Source organism: Phytophthora sojae, assembly GCF_000149755.1.
Source record: "Phytophthora sojae unplaced genomic scaffold PHYSOscaffold_2, whole genome shotgun sequence".
In the NCBI taxonomy this organism is placed as follows: Eukaryota; Oomycota; class Peronosporomycetes; order Peronosporales; family Peronosporaceae; genus Phytophthora; species Phytophthora sojae.
The window spans coordinates 2,579,623-2,594,516 of NW_009258116.1; the positions used below are offsets into that span (position 1 = coordinate 2,579,623).

Consider the following 14,894-nt stretch of genomic DNA (forward strand, 5'->3'; position numbering starts at 1 on the left):
GTGGTTGCGTACCGTACGCACCGTGGCAGCATCAAAATGGACACGAACGCTGCGTTCGTGGAGGCACTGTACACTGAGATCAAGGAGACAGACGTCTACAAGAACGAGTTCGCCGACAAGAAGATCGTTGTCGTCTTCGACAACGCCCCAGCGCATTCCCAGACGTGCCTGCTCATGACGACCCCGTCCTACTGCGCCTCGGGCCTTACAGCGCGATGTGCAATCCAATTGAAAACTGCTTCAGCGCTCTCAAGGCACACATCAAGCAGTACCTGGCGCTGATGGTCGACGAGATGAACCGCCCCCGAATGCAGCCGACAAGCTCCGGTCCACGCATCTCAAAGACCGAAGCTCGCATGCAGCTGCTCGAGCGTGCTGTGCATGTGAGCATGCCGCGCATCACGCAGGCGGTGGTGCAGAGGATAGAGCTTCACACAGCGAAGTTTGTCGTCGCAGTGATCCGAAGTACGGCGAATAGTGTTTTTGGTACACTGTACCATTTCACATTGAATGAAGGTTAGGCAGATTTGTTTGTCAATTTCAGATTTCCGTTTCCTAATTTGGGCTTCTTGTGCACCCCAAACTAAAGCATGCCACCTTTGCTTGTCTAATTAGCTCAGGTAGACCGAGAAAGGGAGTAGTTTTTGTTGAATTCTTACAACTTACGTAATAATACTAGCTGTACACCGAGAAAACTTAGTAGTAGAATGACCGACCCCCTTGTGCGTGTTGCGCGCAATTCCAGCAGGAATTGGTTTATTCGGCCAAATTCGGGGGAAAGGCTTATCCCTTCGTCATTGAATGTTGTTACTGTACTACCGTACCTGTAGACTGATTCTGATGTAGAGAAAATTACGACGGAAGCATTCTCATCCCATTTGGAATTGATAAATATACTGACCCCCCCCCATACACACAGATAATTCGGGAGTTATTGAGATTTGAAGAAAAAACCCCACTACATTCCTCATGATGTTTCCCCCCTATAATCGCCAATTTGCTCATTTTAACTAATGTCACTTAAAAGTGTGCTAAGTATAATGTTTTACCAGAACAGTAAATTAATTACAGTTTGTAATGATTTTGCAAAGTAAGGTACACTCGATTCACCGGTGAACGGTTTTTCACGCCCCCGTTCTTGCCGAATGCTCATTCCGCAATCACCTGCCACGCAAGCGATGACTCATCGTAAACAAAACGCTGGTTTCAACAAGAATACACAACCTGTAGCGCTGACTGGTGTAAAAGGTGGATTCAAAATATGAATGTGTGCGAGAACGCAGTTCAAAAGAGTCGTAACCATGTCTCCATCCTGTTGCCCAGCTGTCACGCAACCTAACTTTTAATTAAAAAATATTGGTAGGGATAGAGCAATAGATCCCATTACGAACGGCTTCAAGGTACGTTTGTGGGCTTGTTCTGCTGGTGGTGACTTGTCAAGTTGCAATTAATTTCGAATTTAATTCCCAGCTACCGTCCACGGTGGTACATGTACTCTCTGCAAGTTGGCAGGTTCACTGTCAACAACAAGCGCCAACAAACAGATCCCGGTACCGCTCCAGCTTCAATGGCTAACACATGTAAGTGTGTATACACGAAGAGGAGAGGTCCTCGGATTTGTGAGAATCGCGTGGAGTAACGTGTTTTCGGATGACGGATCGAAAAGCAAGCGGTGGCTCAACTTTCTTGATAAAGTTATTCTCTTTGTCCGACGGTCCGTCTTTCTCCAAAACTTAGGTAGTGACGTGCATCTTGTTTCTAGGAAGTGCGTGTACAGATATTTCAACAACAAACAGGTAGAATATGGGCATTCGACGACTACGCACATTAGATAGCTACACGAAAAAGAAAAGTATCACATCGTTCGTTTGAATGCTGATCAGACTTTTTTCTGTTGAACGAGCGGAGAATCCCGCTCAGTCTGCTATCGTGGTTTCCATTCCGCAATTCGCCCGCCATCTCCCAAGTCGACAGCTCAAGATCAAGAAAGCCCAGCATGCGACTCTCCTTCGTCATGTTAGCCGCATTCCTCCTTGCCAGCGGCAGCGCGATCACAGTAGCCATGGACTCCGAAGAAAGCGTGATGGCCTCACCGGACTACGTAACCTCACTCGGGACTCACGGTTTTTACGAATTATTATTATTATTTTTTTTTTTTTAAAGAAGAGCGCGGCTTCAGCACAGCCAAGTTCGATCAGTTGATGAATGACGGGGCCTATCGCAGCAGGAGGTTCGCCAACTGGGTCAAATAGCAGTACACGAGTTCGCAGATTTACAGCAAGCTGAAAGTCGGTCAGTATCCCCACTACAAGCGCATGCGGTATCACGCGTCAAGCCAACGCTGACGGACTCGCACAAGTTTAGAAGACTTCTGTATTGCTTGATGCACATACAGCCCTCTATCGGTAGGCTTTGTTACAGTTTATTATTATTTTTAGCTCTAAAACCAAGTGAAATGATGATGTACAGGTGGATCATTTAAAATGCATCACATGTATGACGTTGTACACATTGATGAAAAATGGTTCAACACGTACAAGGGTGCGTCGAGATATTATCTGACGCCAGATGAGGGTCTGCCGTACCGCTCAACGCCAAACAAGCGGTATATTGGCAAGGTAATGTTCCTCGCAGCGATAGCAAGACCATGCTACAATGCAAAAACCAAGAAAGAATTCGACGGGAAAATAGACATCTGGCCTATTGTCGAGCAGGTACCCGCTCAAAAAAATTCCAAGAACCGAATTAAGGAAACTTTGGTCACAACGAACGTGAGCATGACAAGAAAACGGTACAAGCAAATGATACTTGAAAAAGTGTTACCCGCAATTCGCAAAAAGTGGCCTGGTGCGTGTATTCTGAATTCCACTACAAGTTGCTAACCCTTCTAATTATATGTTGCACTTACTGGAAATTTTGATGTTCGAAAGGTCGCAAAGCAAGGGTCGTCCACCTGCAGCAAGATAATGCTGGACCTCACGCATCTCCTTATGATACTGACATCGTGGAGGCTGGCGAGCAAGCCGGTTGGAATATTGAGCTCTTGTGTCAGCCTCCACGATCGCCAGATCTTAGGAGCGTTTCACGCTCTACAGGCGATCCAACTCAAGAAGTACCAACTGATACCTGCCCTCACAGTCTTTTCTGTTAAATAATTGACTGAGTACGTTTATCTTTTTGTCCATTGGTCTCATGGATGTTAGTACTTGCACAAGGGTTGATGAAAACATTTCACGGAAACGTAGCCAACGAGCACTTTACTTGAGCCGAGCCGCTGACGCCGCGCTTCCATCGCCGCTGTCACCGTCGTCATCGTCGAGATCGCCGTACGAACCAAAACCCGACTAGCGAAGTAAGGCCGCCAAGACCAAAACGCATAATCTCAAGATACATTAGACCACTTGGCAATAACAACAACGAACAGTACCCAGTGCAACACGATACCTTTTGCTTGGTGTGCTCCCGGTACTTGGCCAGCTCGTGGTGGATGGTGGGTGACAGGGGCATCTCCGAGGCATGAAGCGCCGCAGGAGAGGCCCCATTGATCCACGGGTGTTCCAGCACTTGAGCCATACTGAAGCGCTCGTCGGGGTCCAGCACCAATAGATGCCGCACCAGGTCCTTGGCGCCGTCACTGATGGTGGCCCAGCCGTCGTCGTCGAACTCGAAGCTGCACGCCTTGATGCTTGCAATCATCTCGTTGTCGGAGCGATCCCCCTCGGGGTCGAACGGGTGGTAGCCACACAGCAGAATGTAGATAATGGTGCCCAGACTCCACGAGTCCACCTTGTCGTCGTAGCCGAAAGCCGATCCGGAACCAGAGATCATCTCTGGCGCCGAGTACCCCCACGTGCCGCACTTGGTCTTAAGATTCGTGCCTGCGAAGACTTTGGCCAGCCCAAAGTCTGCCACCTTCACTACAGCATCATGGTCGTCCGGTGTCGATAGTAGAATGTTCTCGGGCTTGAGGTCCCGATGCACGATGCCACACCTACAATTACATCCATGATAGACATCAGCAGCAAAGTATCAGGGTCAAAAGCCAGAGAAAGAGGGAGTATCCATGCCCACTCACTCATGCAGGTACTTGATGGCGCGCGCCATGTCGCGCACGTGGCGCACGCAGTCGGCCTCCGAGTACGCGCCCTTCTCCGCCAGCCGCTCGAACAGCTCGCCGCCCGTGCAGAGCTCCAGCACCAGGTGACCCTCACGCGTGGTCTCGAACACGTCGATGAGCTCCACGATGTTCGGGTGCTGCTTGACGCGCCGCAACGCCGTAATCTCAGCGCGCAGTCGCTTGGGGTCCGTGAGGAAGCGCTTGATCTTCTTGATGGCCACGGCGCGGCCCGTGCGGCGGCAGCGGCCGCGACACACGACGGCGTAGTGTCCGCTGTAATCATTCGCAGAATCAAGCTACAGGTTAGTGTCGTGCGCACCTAAAATCAAGCGGAAAAGGGTAGAACGACATTCTACCGGCCGAGAAGCTCGCTCTGTACGTCATAGAAGTCCTCTACGCGGCGGCGCGGCGCTGCAGGACTCGGCGCAGCGGCAGACGTCGCGTCGTGGAAGTCTCTGGGGGGTGACGAGGCCCCAGAAACCTCCGAAGACGCGCGCTCGAGCGTGTCCGACGCACCTAGTTCCGGCGGCAAGTCCAGCACACGCGCGTTGCGTCCGTCGCGCAGGATCTGGCGCGCGGCGTCCTCCGCCTCCATCGCGGAAGGCTGGTTACCCATCTAAGCTGACTGTAGAAATGCGCTGCTTGGGGTCAACTACTGTACGTAGAAAACACTATATTCAGTTGGAAAGGTTGATGTGAAATGGCTACATTTTTCGATGACGCGTTCGGCACAAAGTCTCACAACGTGGTAACGATGGACGAGTTCGACGACGTCCCGGAGCGGCTGGAGCTGCCGCCGGCGCCGCGCTCGCTGAGCGATTTCGCGGGCGTGCTGGCGCCCGTGTTCAAGTACTACGTGGCGCTGCTGGTGCTGTTCCTGGGCGCGCGCTGGTTCAACCGGCAGCTGGACAACGAGGCGGCGGCGCAGGAGCGTCAGGGCATGCATCAGCGGCCGAACCTGTCGCCCGAGCTCATCGTCGAGAGCTCCGAAGAGGAGGAGGAGGAAGAAGAAGAGGAGGAGGAGATTGAGGAGCTCGTGACGGACGGAGACCGGCTCGTGCCTATGGGCGACAAGCAGAAGAAGAAGAAGCCGAACCCGACCAAGGAGCTGTTCGACGGCCTGCGCAAGGTGGAGCAGGAGCTGCGCGACAAGAAGAACAAGGAGGACGGCGAGGACAACGTGAGCTGGAACGAACTGCACGCCAGCATGCTGCGCCGCTACAAGGACAAATACCCGAACCATGGCCCGCGCATGGCCGACCCCGAGACGGACAAGTACGACGAAGAGTTCAACGAGCTGCTGCGCAAGAACAACATTGACCCGGAACAGCTCAAGAGCCAAAGCGCCAAGAAGGACGAGTAAGGTACAGTACTAAAGTGCTCTGCTTTTTGAGTCTAAAATTTGACGCGCTTGCTTTGCTTCCTGTTGCTGCCCTTGCTCTCCTTGGATGCACCTTCCTCCTCCTTGTCATCGTTCTCTCCCTCCAGTCCAAGCTGGAACGAGTCGAGGGCGTCGCCAGTCTTGTCTCCGTTATCCTCCGGCACGAAATCCTCGTCGTCATCTGCGAAGGTGAGCTTCTTGTTCTGCTTGGCGCCGCTGCTGCCGTCCACCGAGATGTTGCCCACGGGGCAGTCGCGCGCCAGGTGCTCGATGCTCTTGCACAGCTTGCAGCAGCCGCCCTTGGGGTACACGCCCATGGTGTTCTTGGGGCACTTGCTGCTGAGGTGTCCCTGCTGGCCGCACACGAAGCACGTGGCGTATGTGGCACCGCCGTTCTCCTTAGGCTTGGGACAGTCGCGCAGAGCGTGGTCGTCGGCGCCGCAGTTGAAGCACACGGCGGCCTGCTGCTGCTGCGCGCCGAAGCCGCCACCGCCGTTGTTCTGCGGACAGTTGTGCGACGTGTGGCCGCGGCGGCGGCACTGGAAGCACGTCTTGTTGAGGTCTCCGGCCGCGCGGTTCGGGCAGTCCTGCTTGCGGTGCGAGGCCTCGCCGCAGAGCCAGCAGCCGTCCTGCGCCGTGGCCTGCTGCGCCTCCTCGCGCTTGGCGCGGATCTTGGCCACGATCTCCGCCTTCTTCTCGCGGCGCGCCTGCTGCTTCTCCTGCTTGAACTGCTTGGCCTTGGCCTTCTTGGCCTTGCGCAGCTCGCGCCGCTTCTGCAGGATCTGCTTGCGCTCCTCGGACAGGGGTTCCTCCGCCATGGCTCCAGTACTGTGCTACGTCTTCCTTTGCTGCACTGTTGGCGGCACTTGTGTGACGTGTGAAAGGCAACTGAGCTTTGGTTGGCGCGCACTACGTAGTGTGCAGCACATAATAGACGCGATCATTCAGGTACGTTGACTTCAACTTCGGCATTGGTTCTTCAAAGGCTACCCGCCAGTGTACATGTGGCATCAATATCTTGCGATGATAGACTCCCTCATTAGTAGGAGCCACGTAATCTTCCGGCTTTGCCGCTCTTCGCGAGCGTTGTCGCGATCGACTCGAACTTGGTTTGATGCACTTCAACGCTCCCCGTTCAACCCGATATGGCTGCTCATTATCGCCATCTTATCTACCGCCACAACCGGCACTACTTCCGCCCCCATCTTGTGGCTGCAGCCACCGTCCAGGACAATAAGCAGTTGCACGGCAATTGCCGCACATCCCCGCTCTGCTCTTAGGCTCTGGACGCCCTCCTCCCTCCCTGCGCCAGCGACCATGAAGGTCGTGTGCGTGTCCGACACCCACGGGCTGCACGACGACGCGCTGCAGGTCCCGGACGGCGACGTGTTCGTGCACGCGGGCGATTTCACGGACACAGGCGAGCGCAGTGAGGTGCTGGCCTTCAACGAGTTCCTGGGGCGGCTGCCGCACCGCTACAAGATCGTGATCGCCGGCAACCACGAGTCGTCCTTCGACCGCCAGTTCTACCCGCGCTACTGGCACCAGTACGGCCACCGCCAGCAGTACGGTGCGTCACCTCGCTAAGTTGACACATCCTCTAATTCAGCGATTGACTAAATAACGCACTCGCTGTGAAATGCTACAGACCCCGAAGAAGTGCGCGCACTGCTCACGAACGCTCTGTATCTCGAGGACCAGGCTGTGCTGATCGAGGGCTACCTCTTCTACGGGTAACATTGAGTTGTTGTTTTTTATTTTCTCTACTAAGTTGACACTATGAATTGACTGTCGTGATGTGTCAACTTCATGCTGCATTAGAACGCCGTGGCAACCCGAGTTCTGCAATTGGGCCTTCAATTTGCCACGAGGTGACGCGCTGCTGAAGCAATGGAGACACATTCCGACGGACACGGATGTGCTGATTACCCACACGCCACCGATGGGCCACGGAGACCTGGTCGGGTACCAGAATGTGGGGTGTGCCGACCTGTTGCGGGAGGTGGAAGATCGAATTCGCCCCAAGCTGCACGTGTTTGGTCATGTACATGAGGGATACGGACGCAGCGCCAGTCCGGACGGAGCCATCACCTACTTCAACGCCTCGGCCTGCACGCACAACTACGACCCAGTGAACGCGCCGTTCGTGTTTGAGCTGACTGGTCCTCCCAAGAGAGGTTGGCCTAAGCACACGGTACCCCTATCGACTTCGTCTTCGTCCGACTTGGGCATCCGACGCAGCTTCAGCACGAACGATGTCAGCAGCCTTAGCAGCCTATCGACTACAGACGACGAAGACGTCGACATGGAAGCTAATCTGCCGATTTATCCTGAGCCGAGAGACTACGCGTTGATGCTGCACGAGTGGCTGCGTCAGTGCTCACACAAGCCTCCGTTCATTGAGAAGAAGGTCGTTCAGGTCGAAACGTGCGAAGTCAAAGGCAAGGGGAAGCTGCGCGAGTTCCGTGTGGACGGCACCACATCTGGTTTGCTGTTTGAGAGCACGCTAAAGATCCGCCCCGTCACGAACGTGCAGAAGCGCGCATTGCGGTATCTCTTCTCGCAGGGTTTTAGCAGTAATTCGGACAACTACAAGGCCGAGAACTCGGAAGGAGAAACTGTGACGGTCCACAAGGAGGTCAGCTGTGAGGTGACGACGACAAGGATGGAGGTTGATAGCGAGCTCAGTGAGCCAGCGAGAGAGCGGCGGAAGTACGGCATTTCTCGTCGTGTGACGGTGGCTGTGCTGGATGACATCGACGAAGATAAGGAAGGAATGAATGATCGAGATCGGGAGCACGTGCAGCAAGCGCGTGTGGCTGCTGCTGCTCTGGGCAAAGATCCGTCTTCAGATGCACCAGGTGCTCGATCTGGGCGCCCACGACGCAACAAGACGCTGCAACGTCGGTCTGCCGTGCCCATGCTGGCCTCCCTCACAGAAGAGCCAAGCGAAGCGGAAGAGAATTGCACTACCACAGCGGATAAGCCTTCTACGCAAGAAGATAAGGCAGCTGAAGACACCGCTGCTGCTGCCGAGGCCATCGTCGTGGCTCCGCCGGTTGTTGAGTGCGTGCTGTGTAAGTATAAAGTTCCCGGTCACATTCATCCTGGTGCGCAACCAGCTCCAGCTCCAGCTCCAGTAGTTGCACTTACAGAAGACAAGAAACCTTCTAAAGAGGAGAAACCGAGTGAGCGGCAGAAATCCAGAGTCGACAACCCGCCGCCAAATCGGTTGTCGTCCTGGTTCTAGAAGGTAAGATGCGTGATAGATGCATGTCAGGTTGCACTCAATCGAATTCGTGAAGTACGGATAAAACGTACCGGATTGAATGGCTTTGGCCAATGTTCTGCACTGCTGTTTGGGACTCGTGGCACACCGTGAAACGTGTTGCAAATTGTCCGTGGCTAAAGCTTTCCTCGTGCCAGAGCCCCTCTTGCCAGTGGGGTCATTTGACAAGTGGTAAATTGCCACTGTCAAATGACCCCATCTCATCTTCTCCGGCACCAAACGCACGCCCACAAATGGCTCACGCAGCTATCGCGAGATGCCACCACGACGGACTGTTGCAAATCCGTCTCAAGGGCGCTCGTTGTGGGACAACAACGCCGCAGTTAGCACGCATATGAGTAGATGTAGCCATCTTCCTTCCTAAAGCTGCTCCATTAATGCTGTCACCAGCCCCTATGGCGATCTTCGAGCGAAATCCTGATCAAGACCTTAGGGAATGTAATGTTACTTTCTGGTACCTCCAATATTCATGACAACTTTGCTTGCGAATTAGGCCAACTATGGTCGGGCAAAGGTGTAGTTATACTGAGATAGCTAGTGTACCGTAAGGTATGCTGCTACGCAGCCGGCACATGATTAATTCACAGGTCGAAGACCTGTGCTTGGCCCCGGCAAAAAACTTGTAACTTTCCAAAACCGGGTACCAAACCGGGTCTTTCTTTCTTAATTGTAATGTTTAAGCTAATATCTGCCGGAATCGGGTACCCGTCGATAAATGCTAAGATTTGTGCACATTATTTACCAAAGGTTGATACTAATCGTTTATTATTGACCAAAACCTGCATTCAAACACTTACGGACGCTCTAGTACAGTATGAGAGCGTCATGGCTTCGCTGAAGGCGTATCAATTTGCGCCATAATTGACCAAGCTTAGCTGAAGATGAACAACATGACTTGTCTAGCTGCAGGCTGCACTTTTTTTACATGTCAATTTGCTCAATACCCAATCACTCTTAGCCGAAGATGCCCAACTCGACAGTGACACAAGCATCGTTCGTTTGAACAAGACTTTTTTCCCTGCGTTGAAGCACCCACTTTCAAGGAATTGGCCCATTAGCGTATATCTCATTCCGAAGCTCTCAAGTTAAAAGTTTGCTTGTTTGTTTTGTTTTTGAATTGAGACAACGAGTTACAAAGCCGGCATGCTTAATGCCATGCTCCTATATAAAAACAACGATAAATTCCTCCCGTCAAATCTGTATAACTGTCATAAAACACACGGTGTGTTGCATAAAATACACAAGAGAGCATATAAAGTACACAAAACCAGATGGTATACAAAGATGAAGTCATTTGATTGAATCTGATTGGCTGGTTTGCTCATGTTAAGCTTTGCTTGACTTCGTCTGCCGGCTTTGTAAGTCGTTGTCTTTATTGTCACTTACCCTAGCTAACATCCTCAAGTTAAATGGTCAAGATCAGCGCACCATGCATCTCTCCTTCGTTCCGCTACTGTAGTTCTCTCGTCTGATCGTTAGCACACAATATAGTACAAAAATGAGCACAGTATACCTTACCTGCAAAATGAATGAAATAGCTCTCTCGTTGCTAGCGCCAACGCAGCCATTGGACGCTGACCAGGGTGTTATGTCACCGATGGCCTCATCAGACCAGGCAACCTCAATTGGTGACTTTCGGTTCCTGAGAACCCACTGTCGCGAGTCGCCCTGGAAGGGACGGCTGCCGCTGCGAGAACGAAGTAGGACGGTACGGACAAGGAAGGAACGGTATGAAATACAACAGAGTCAAATACAAAGATTCAACTTGTTGTTTCCACGGCAAATTCACGACTGACCAACCTACCCGGCACGGAGCACCTCGCCTCGCGCTCTCTCTTGCTTCTCTTCAACTTGAGCGTCGACACACCGCCGCCCCCGAACCCATGGTCAGCTCCTTTCACCCCTCCGCCCTTGGCTCACGTCAAGGCTCACGCCCCGAGCTACGCAGCGCTCGTGACCTCCATCCTGTCTCCTCACGTCACCGCCTACTCGCGGAACACGCCACTGCTTCCATCACGACTCTTCGTCCACGCAACGGGCCCGCCGCCAGCTAATCCTCGCTAAAGTCGATGACTGCTCAGTCAGCTGATCCTCGAACAGCTGATCCTCGAGTAGTAGTCCACGCGCTGATTGACAGGCTGCCGGAGGACGGCCGCGACCGTACCCGAGACGGTGACCACCGTTCCCACTCGGGACATCCTCCCCGACTGAGACTCGACGTCCTCGTCGAGCGCCCTCTTCCTCCTTGGCCGCCTTCATCTTCGCGCGCAGGGCGCGCTGCTCCGCCCGTAGCCCACTCAGGGTACGCACCGGCTTCGGTTTCCCGACGCACCCGTCCGCACGCCAGAATGCTTCACTCAGGCGTTCGGCTTGCTGCAATTCCTCGACGTCACGGAGCCAGTCGGCGTAGCTCTCCTCCGCCATCTTCGCAGGTGAACGCACTCCTGACGCCGCCTCGTAGCACTTCAGCAAGTGGCTGGCGACCCCAGTCGCCGCCACCACGCAGCTCCACTGCATCACGACTGCATCAGGGCTCAACCCACCGTCGGCAGTCAGCTCACCGTCCGCCAACATGTAGTTCAGGGTCAGGAGTAGCACGCCCACACCCACCGTTCCTTGGCACGCTTTCTCGGCCAAGTTATACACGTAGATGACAGTGTAGAACACGGCATACGTCGCTAGTGTTAGGAACGCCCACAATCCACGGCCCACACAGCAGGCACGGTCAACCGAGCGCCGACACTCGGCCCTCGATCCGCGCCAGTACTTCACGGTAGACTCGCCACCCAGCTCGAGCACGTCGGGCAGGAACACACACCACAGAGCGTGGTAAGCATCCAGCCACTTGTACAGTAACCGGCCTAAGCCATCCTTATGTTCACCTCGGGCCTCGAGCACCACCATGGGCGTGGCCCAGATCGCCTCAAACGCCTTTCATCGACGCTCCGCAGACGGTCTGCCTCGCACGGACGGACCGTTCACGAAGCGACGGTACCGTCTTACGCATACCTTCAACAGTGTCAGCCACTTGAGCACAAAGCCGAACACGACCCCGATCAATCGCCCCGCAATGCTCCACAAGGGCCTCGTGATCACGCCGCCCACTGCACCAATCATCGCCAGCAATACGGCCGGCCAGTGGTTGCGCAGCACCCGCCACACAATCTTCCACACGAACAGGGAGTGCCACAGGCACCACTCGACAACATCCGTCACGGTTTCCATGTTCGCCACGGAGACGAAAGCGAAATGCCCTCGCCTCAGTATGCTCCTCACGGCCGTCCACAGCATTCCAAGTTCGCAGCCATACTCGTAAGTGTCCAACCGTAACGGGTAACCCACCGTCGCAAGTCTCGTCAATCAACTTAGTCAATCACTCGACCGTCTCACGCCAACCGTGCCTCTCCCATTTCCAGGAAGGGAAATCCGCAGCCAAACGTCCCAACTGCCAGGTCGGAACGCATCAGCAGAGGCCGCGGCAACTCGCAGTCTCGCCCTCATTTCAGCTTTCGCCGAGAAGAGAACAAGACTCCCAAGAAGCCCCAGCCACCACCTTCCGCCATGACCAAGTCGCGAGACGTCAACAGGGAGGCCGTCCTGCGACGGCTGCGCGCACGCCTCGATCGCCGGTCCCGGGGCGCGGACGCTGAAGCCGATGCCCAGCTCCGTGCCCAAGTGGGCTTCTACGTCCGCCTGCGCGCTGCGCTCTTCGCCAACAGCGGCTCCACGAACATGGACGCCGTGGACGCCGTCGCCGTCGCCGTCTTGGCCGACGACACGCTCTTTCCCGTCGAGCTACTAGAGACTGTGACCCTGCTGCCGCTGCCCGACTCGCTGCACGTCGTCGCTGCGCCCCCGCATGACCTGTTCACCGACCCGCGCCGCAGGCACGCTCGTCTGGCAAGCGACCGACCACTAGGAGCGCCTTCAAGCCCCCTCCGTCCAAGAAGCAGCGCAAGTCCAGGTTCCAGGACTGAGACGAAGACGACGCCGACGACGAGGAGGATGCCCCCGAGGGAGACGGCGCGGAGGAGTACGAATTCCCGCTACCCGCCAAGTGTCCAGCCACCATCCGTCGCGACATCTCCAAGGTCATCAAGCAGGCGGGCACCCAGGGCAAGACTCCTCCGCGCATGGCGTACCCGTGGACCGGTCAGCGTGCCTGGTATGACCCTCAGGAGCACCCTGCGCTACACGTGGCGTACTGGCGCTTCTGGATGCACTGGCGCGACGTCTTCTTCGCCTGCGCGCTGTACGCGCCCTCTGACGAGTGCACGGCCCGCCGCAAGAAGAAGTCGAACGCCGGCCAGGCACGGCTCGCCTTCATCAGCCTGAACATCGTCGAGCTCAGCTTCTACGACCACCTGGACTCTTCGAGAATGCCACCCATGACAACCTCATGTGGCTAGGCGGCAAGGCTGCTCGGCGCTCGGTGGCCGCGAAGGCGAACTCGAAGGGTAAGTCGTATGCGACGGCGGCGACGGACCTCGCCACGCTGTTCCGCAACGACCGTGGCCGCTACGACGCCATCATCGCCCGTGCCCTTGATCCGTACCGTGTGGACGAGGACGGATACCAGTCCATCTCCGACCTCCTCGAGCAGACGGACGCGCTGAACCCGACCAAGCCAGCGCACCTTCGCCTCAGCGACGAAGCCCCCACCCGCGTCGTCATCGACGTCACCGGCGGCAGCCCGCCCAACCCGTCGTGGGTCGGCAACAAGAGCGCCGGCACCTGGAAGGTTCTGCTGGGGGACGCTCGCATCCGAGCCCTCGCCAAGAAGATCAAGCCGCTCGTGAAGAAGGGCAAGCAACTGTTCCCTGCCCAGAAGGCGTACGACGAGGACAAGGAGCAGCGCGACGACTACTCGGACTTCGAGGACGACGAAGACATGTTCACGGTGCTGCCTCCGACGCCAGATCTCGAGGAGGAAGACGACGGCGAGCCCGACGAATTGGACGAGCATCTGCCCGAGACCGAGGCCGACCAAGATCAGGATGACGACGAAGAGCAGGACGACCACGAGGCCGACGAAGACCGCATTTCGGGCGCCAACGACCCCACGGACGACGACAAGAAGAGCAGCGCCGGTGACGAGGGCGATGACACCTCGTCCAAGAAGAGTGCCGCTCCTCCGGCTTCTCCCAAGTCCAAGTGAGTCGCAGCCGTCATTAGGGACGTGACACTAGTCGTTCATTTTGCTTTCTCCAAATCTGCTAGCGTTCCTCCAATTAATCAATTCAAATTCAAAACACGTAATTCCCTTTCCACCGATCCGTTCTTGAGTTCCAAGTGACCGTACCATCACCGTACACGACCGTCCCTTGGATCACGAACAACACCCTTTTCGGCACTGCTAAGCCATGACCAGGTCTTCGTCCTCCACTTCAGCGTTAGCCTCTTCCAAACGGGAACTCCTCCGTAGCTCAGGCAGGCGCTGCTTCTTCCGTTCGGCTTGCTCAAAAGCCGTCACTAAGTCGCTGTACTCGGGCATTAACTCAGCCCGAGGAATCCAGTGACTCTCAAAATTAGCCGTAAGCACCAGGTACTTCACAGCACGGTCGACCACTTGTTTCGCAACAATCTCCAGCAGCAGCGAAGTAACCCCCGTGAGGGCCGTATCCCCGCGACCTATGGTCACCCGTTCCGTGAAACTGGATGCCGGCAAATCTGCTTCCTCCAGCGGACCGTCTTCAACTTCTTCCCCGTCCCCCACAATACCTTCCGGCACTTCGTCCATGTAGGTCCGAGTCCACCGGTCACGGAACTTTTTCAACCGGTTGACGTTCACCGTGACGATCTTGTCTGGGTGCGATGGTATGTCGATCCGATAGGCGTTCTCGCCCACTCGACCAACGACACGGTACGGGGCATGCCAGGCAAAGGCCAACTTCTTCGTCCTCGCCTCGCCCCTCTTGTTCCTGAAGAGTTGATAGACCCAAACAGGATCACCGATTTCGTACTGCACAACCACGCGATCGCCCAGTCGCTGCTCATGTCGATCCTGCGCCTTCAGGAGCTGCCTCTCGACCAGATGACGCGAGTCACGCAAGGTACGGTAGAGCTCGCGACGGTACGCTGCCATTTCATTGCTCTTTCATTTCTTG

General features: G+C 55.3%; 6 protein-coding genes across 6 annotated transcripts; 4 read left to right on the forward strand and 2 right to left on the reverse strand.

The window, feature by feature from the left end:
* Window positions 1-293: 293 nt before the first annotated feature.
* PHYSODRAFT_484705 (hypothetical protein) lies at window positions 294-521 on the forward strand (the record flags this gene model as incomplete). The annotated part of the gene is made up of 1 exon (XM_009520525.1): window positions 294-521. One exon carries the CDS (start codon window positions 294-296, stop codon window positions 519-521), a length of 228 nt encoding a protein of 75 aa, XP_009518820.1.
* A 2,920-nt stretch (window positions 522-3,441) lies between these two features.
* On the reverse strand, window positions 3,442-4,670 carry PHYSODRAFT_456799 (protein kinase; the record flags this gene model as incomplete). The annotated part of the gene is made up of 3 exons (XM_009520526.1): window positions 3,442-3,991; window positions 4,076-4,390; window positions 4,474-4,670. Coding segments are annotated over 3 exons (1,062 nt in total), but the record flags the coding sequence as incomplete, so codon positions are not given.
* Window positions 4,671-4,860: 190 nt separating this feature from the next.
* PHYSODRAFT_556200 (hypothetical protein) lies at window positions 4,861-5,480 on the forward strand (the record flags this gene model as incomplete). Its single annotated transcript, XM_009520527.1, has 1 exon — window positions 4,861-5,480. The coding sequence occupies exon 1, from the start codon at window positions 4,872-4,874 to the stop codon at window positions 5,478-5,480; it is 609 nt and encodes a 202-aa protein (XP_009518822.1). The 5' UTR covers window positions 4,861-4,871.
* A 1,281-nt stretch (window positions 5,481-6,761) lies between these two features.
* PHYSODRAFT_556202 (hypothetical protein) lies at window positions 6,762-8,748 on the forward strand (the record flags this gene model as incomplete). Its single annotated transcript, XM_009520528.1, has 3 exons — window positions 6,762-7,068; window positions 7,147-7,231; window positions 7,320-8,748. The coding sequence occupies exons 1-3, from the start codon at window positions 6,816-6,818 to the stop codon at window positions 8,746-8,748; spliced, it is 1,767 nt and encodes a 588-aa protein (XP_009518823.1). The 5' UTR covers window positions 6,762-6,815.
* Window positions 8,749-10,800: 2,052 nt separating this feature from the next.
* On the reverse strand, window positions 10,801-12,012 carry PHYSODRAFT_324732 (hypothetical protein; the record flags this gene model as incomplete). Its single annotated transcript, XM_009520529.1, has 2 exons — window positions 10,801-11,718; window positions 11,797-12,012. 2 exons carry the CDS (start codon window positions 12,010-12,012, stop codon window positions 10,801-10,803), a joined length of 1,134 nt encoding a protein of 377 aa, XP_009518824.1.
* A 336-nt stretch (window positions 12,013-12,348) lies between these two features.
* Window positions 12,349-13,945, forward strand: PHYSODRAFT_324733 (hypothetical protein; the record flags this gene model as incomplete). Its single annotated transcript, XM_009520530.1, has 3 exons — window positions 12,349-12,682; window positions 12,772-13,127; window positions 13,166-13,945. 3 exons carry the CDS (start codon window positions 12,349-12,351, stop codon window positions 13,943-13,945), a joined length of 1,470 nt encoding a protein of 489 aa, XP_009518825.1.
* Between the last annotated feature and the right edge of the window lie 949 nt (window positions 13,946-14,894).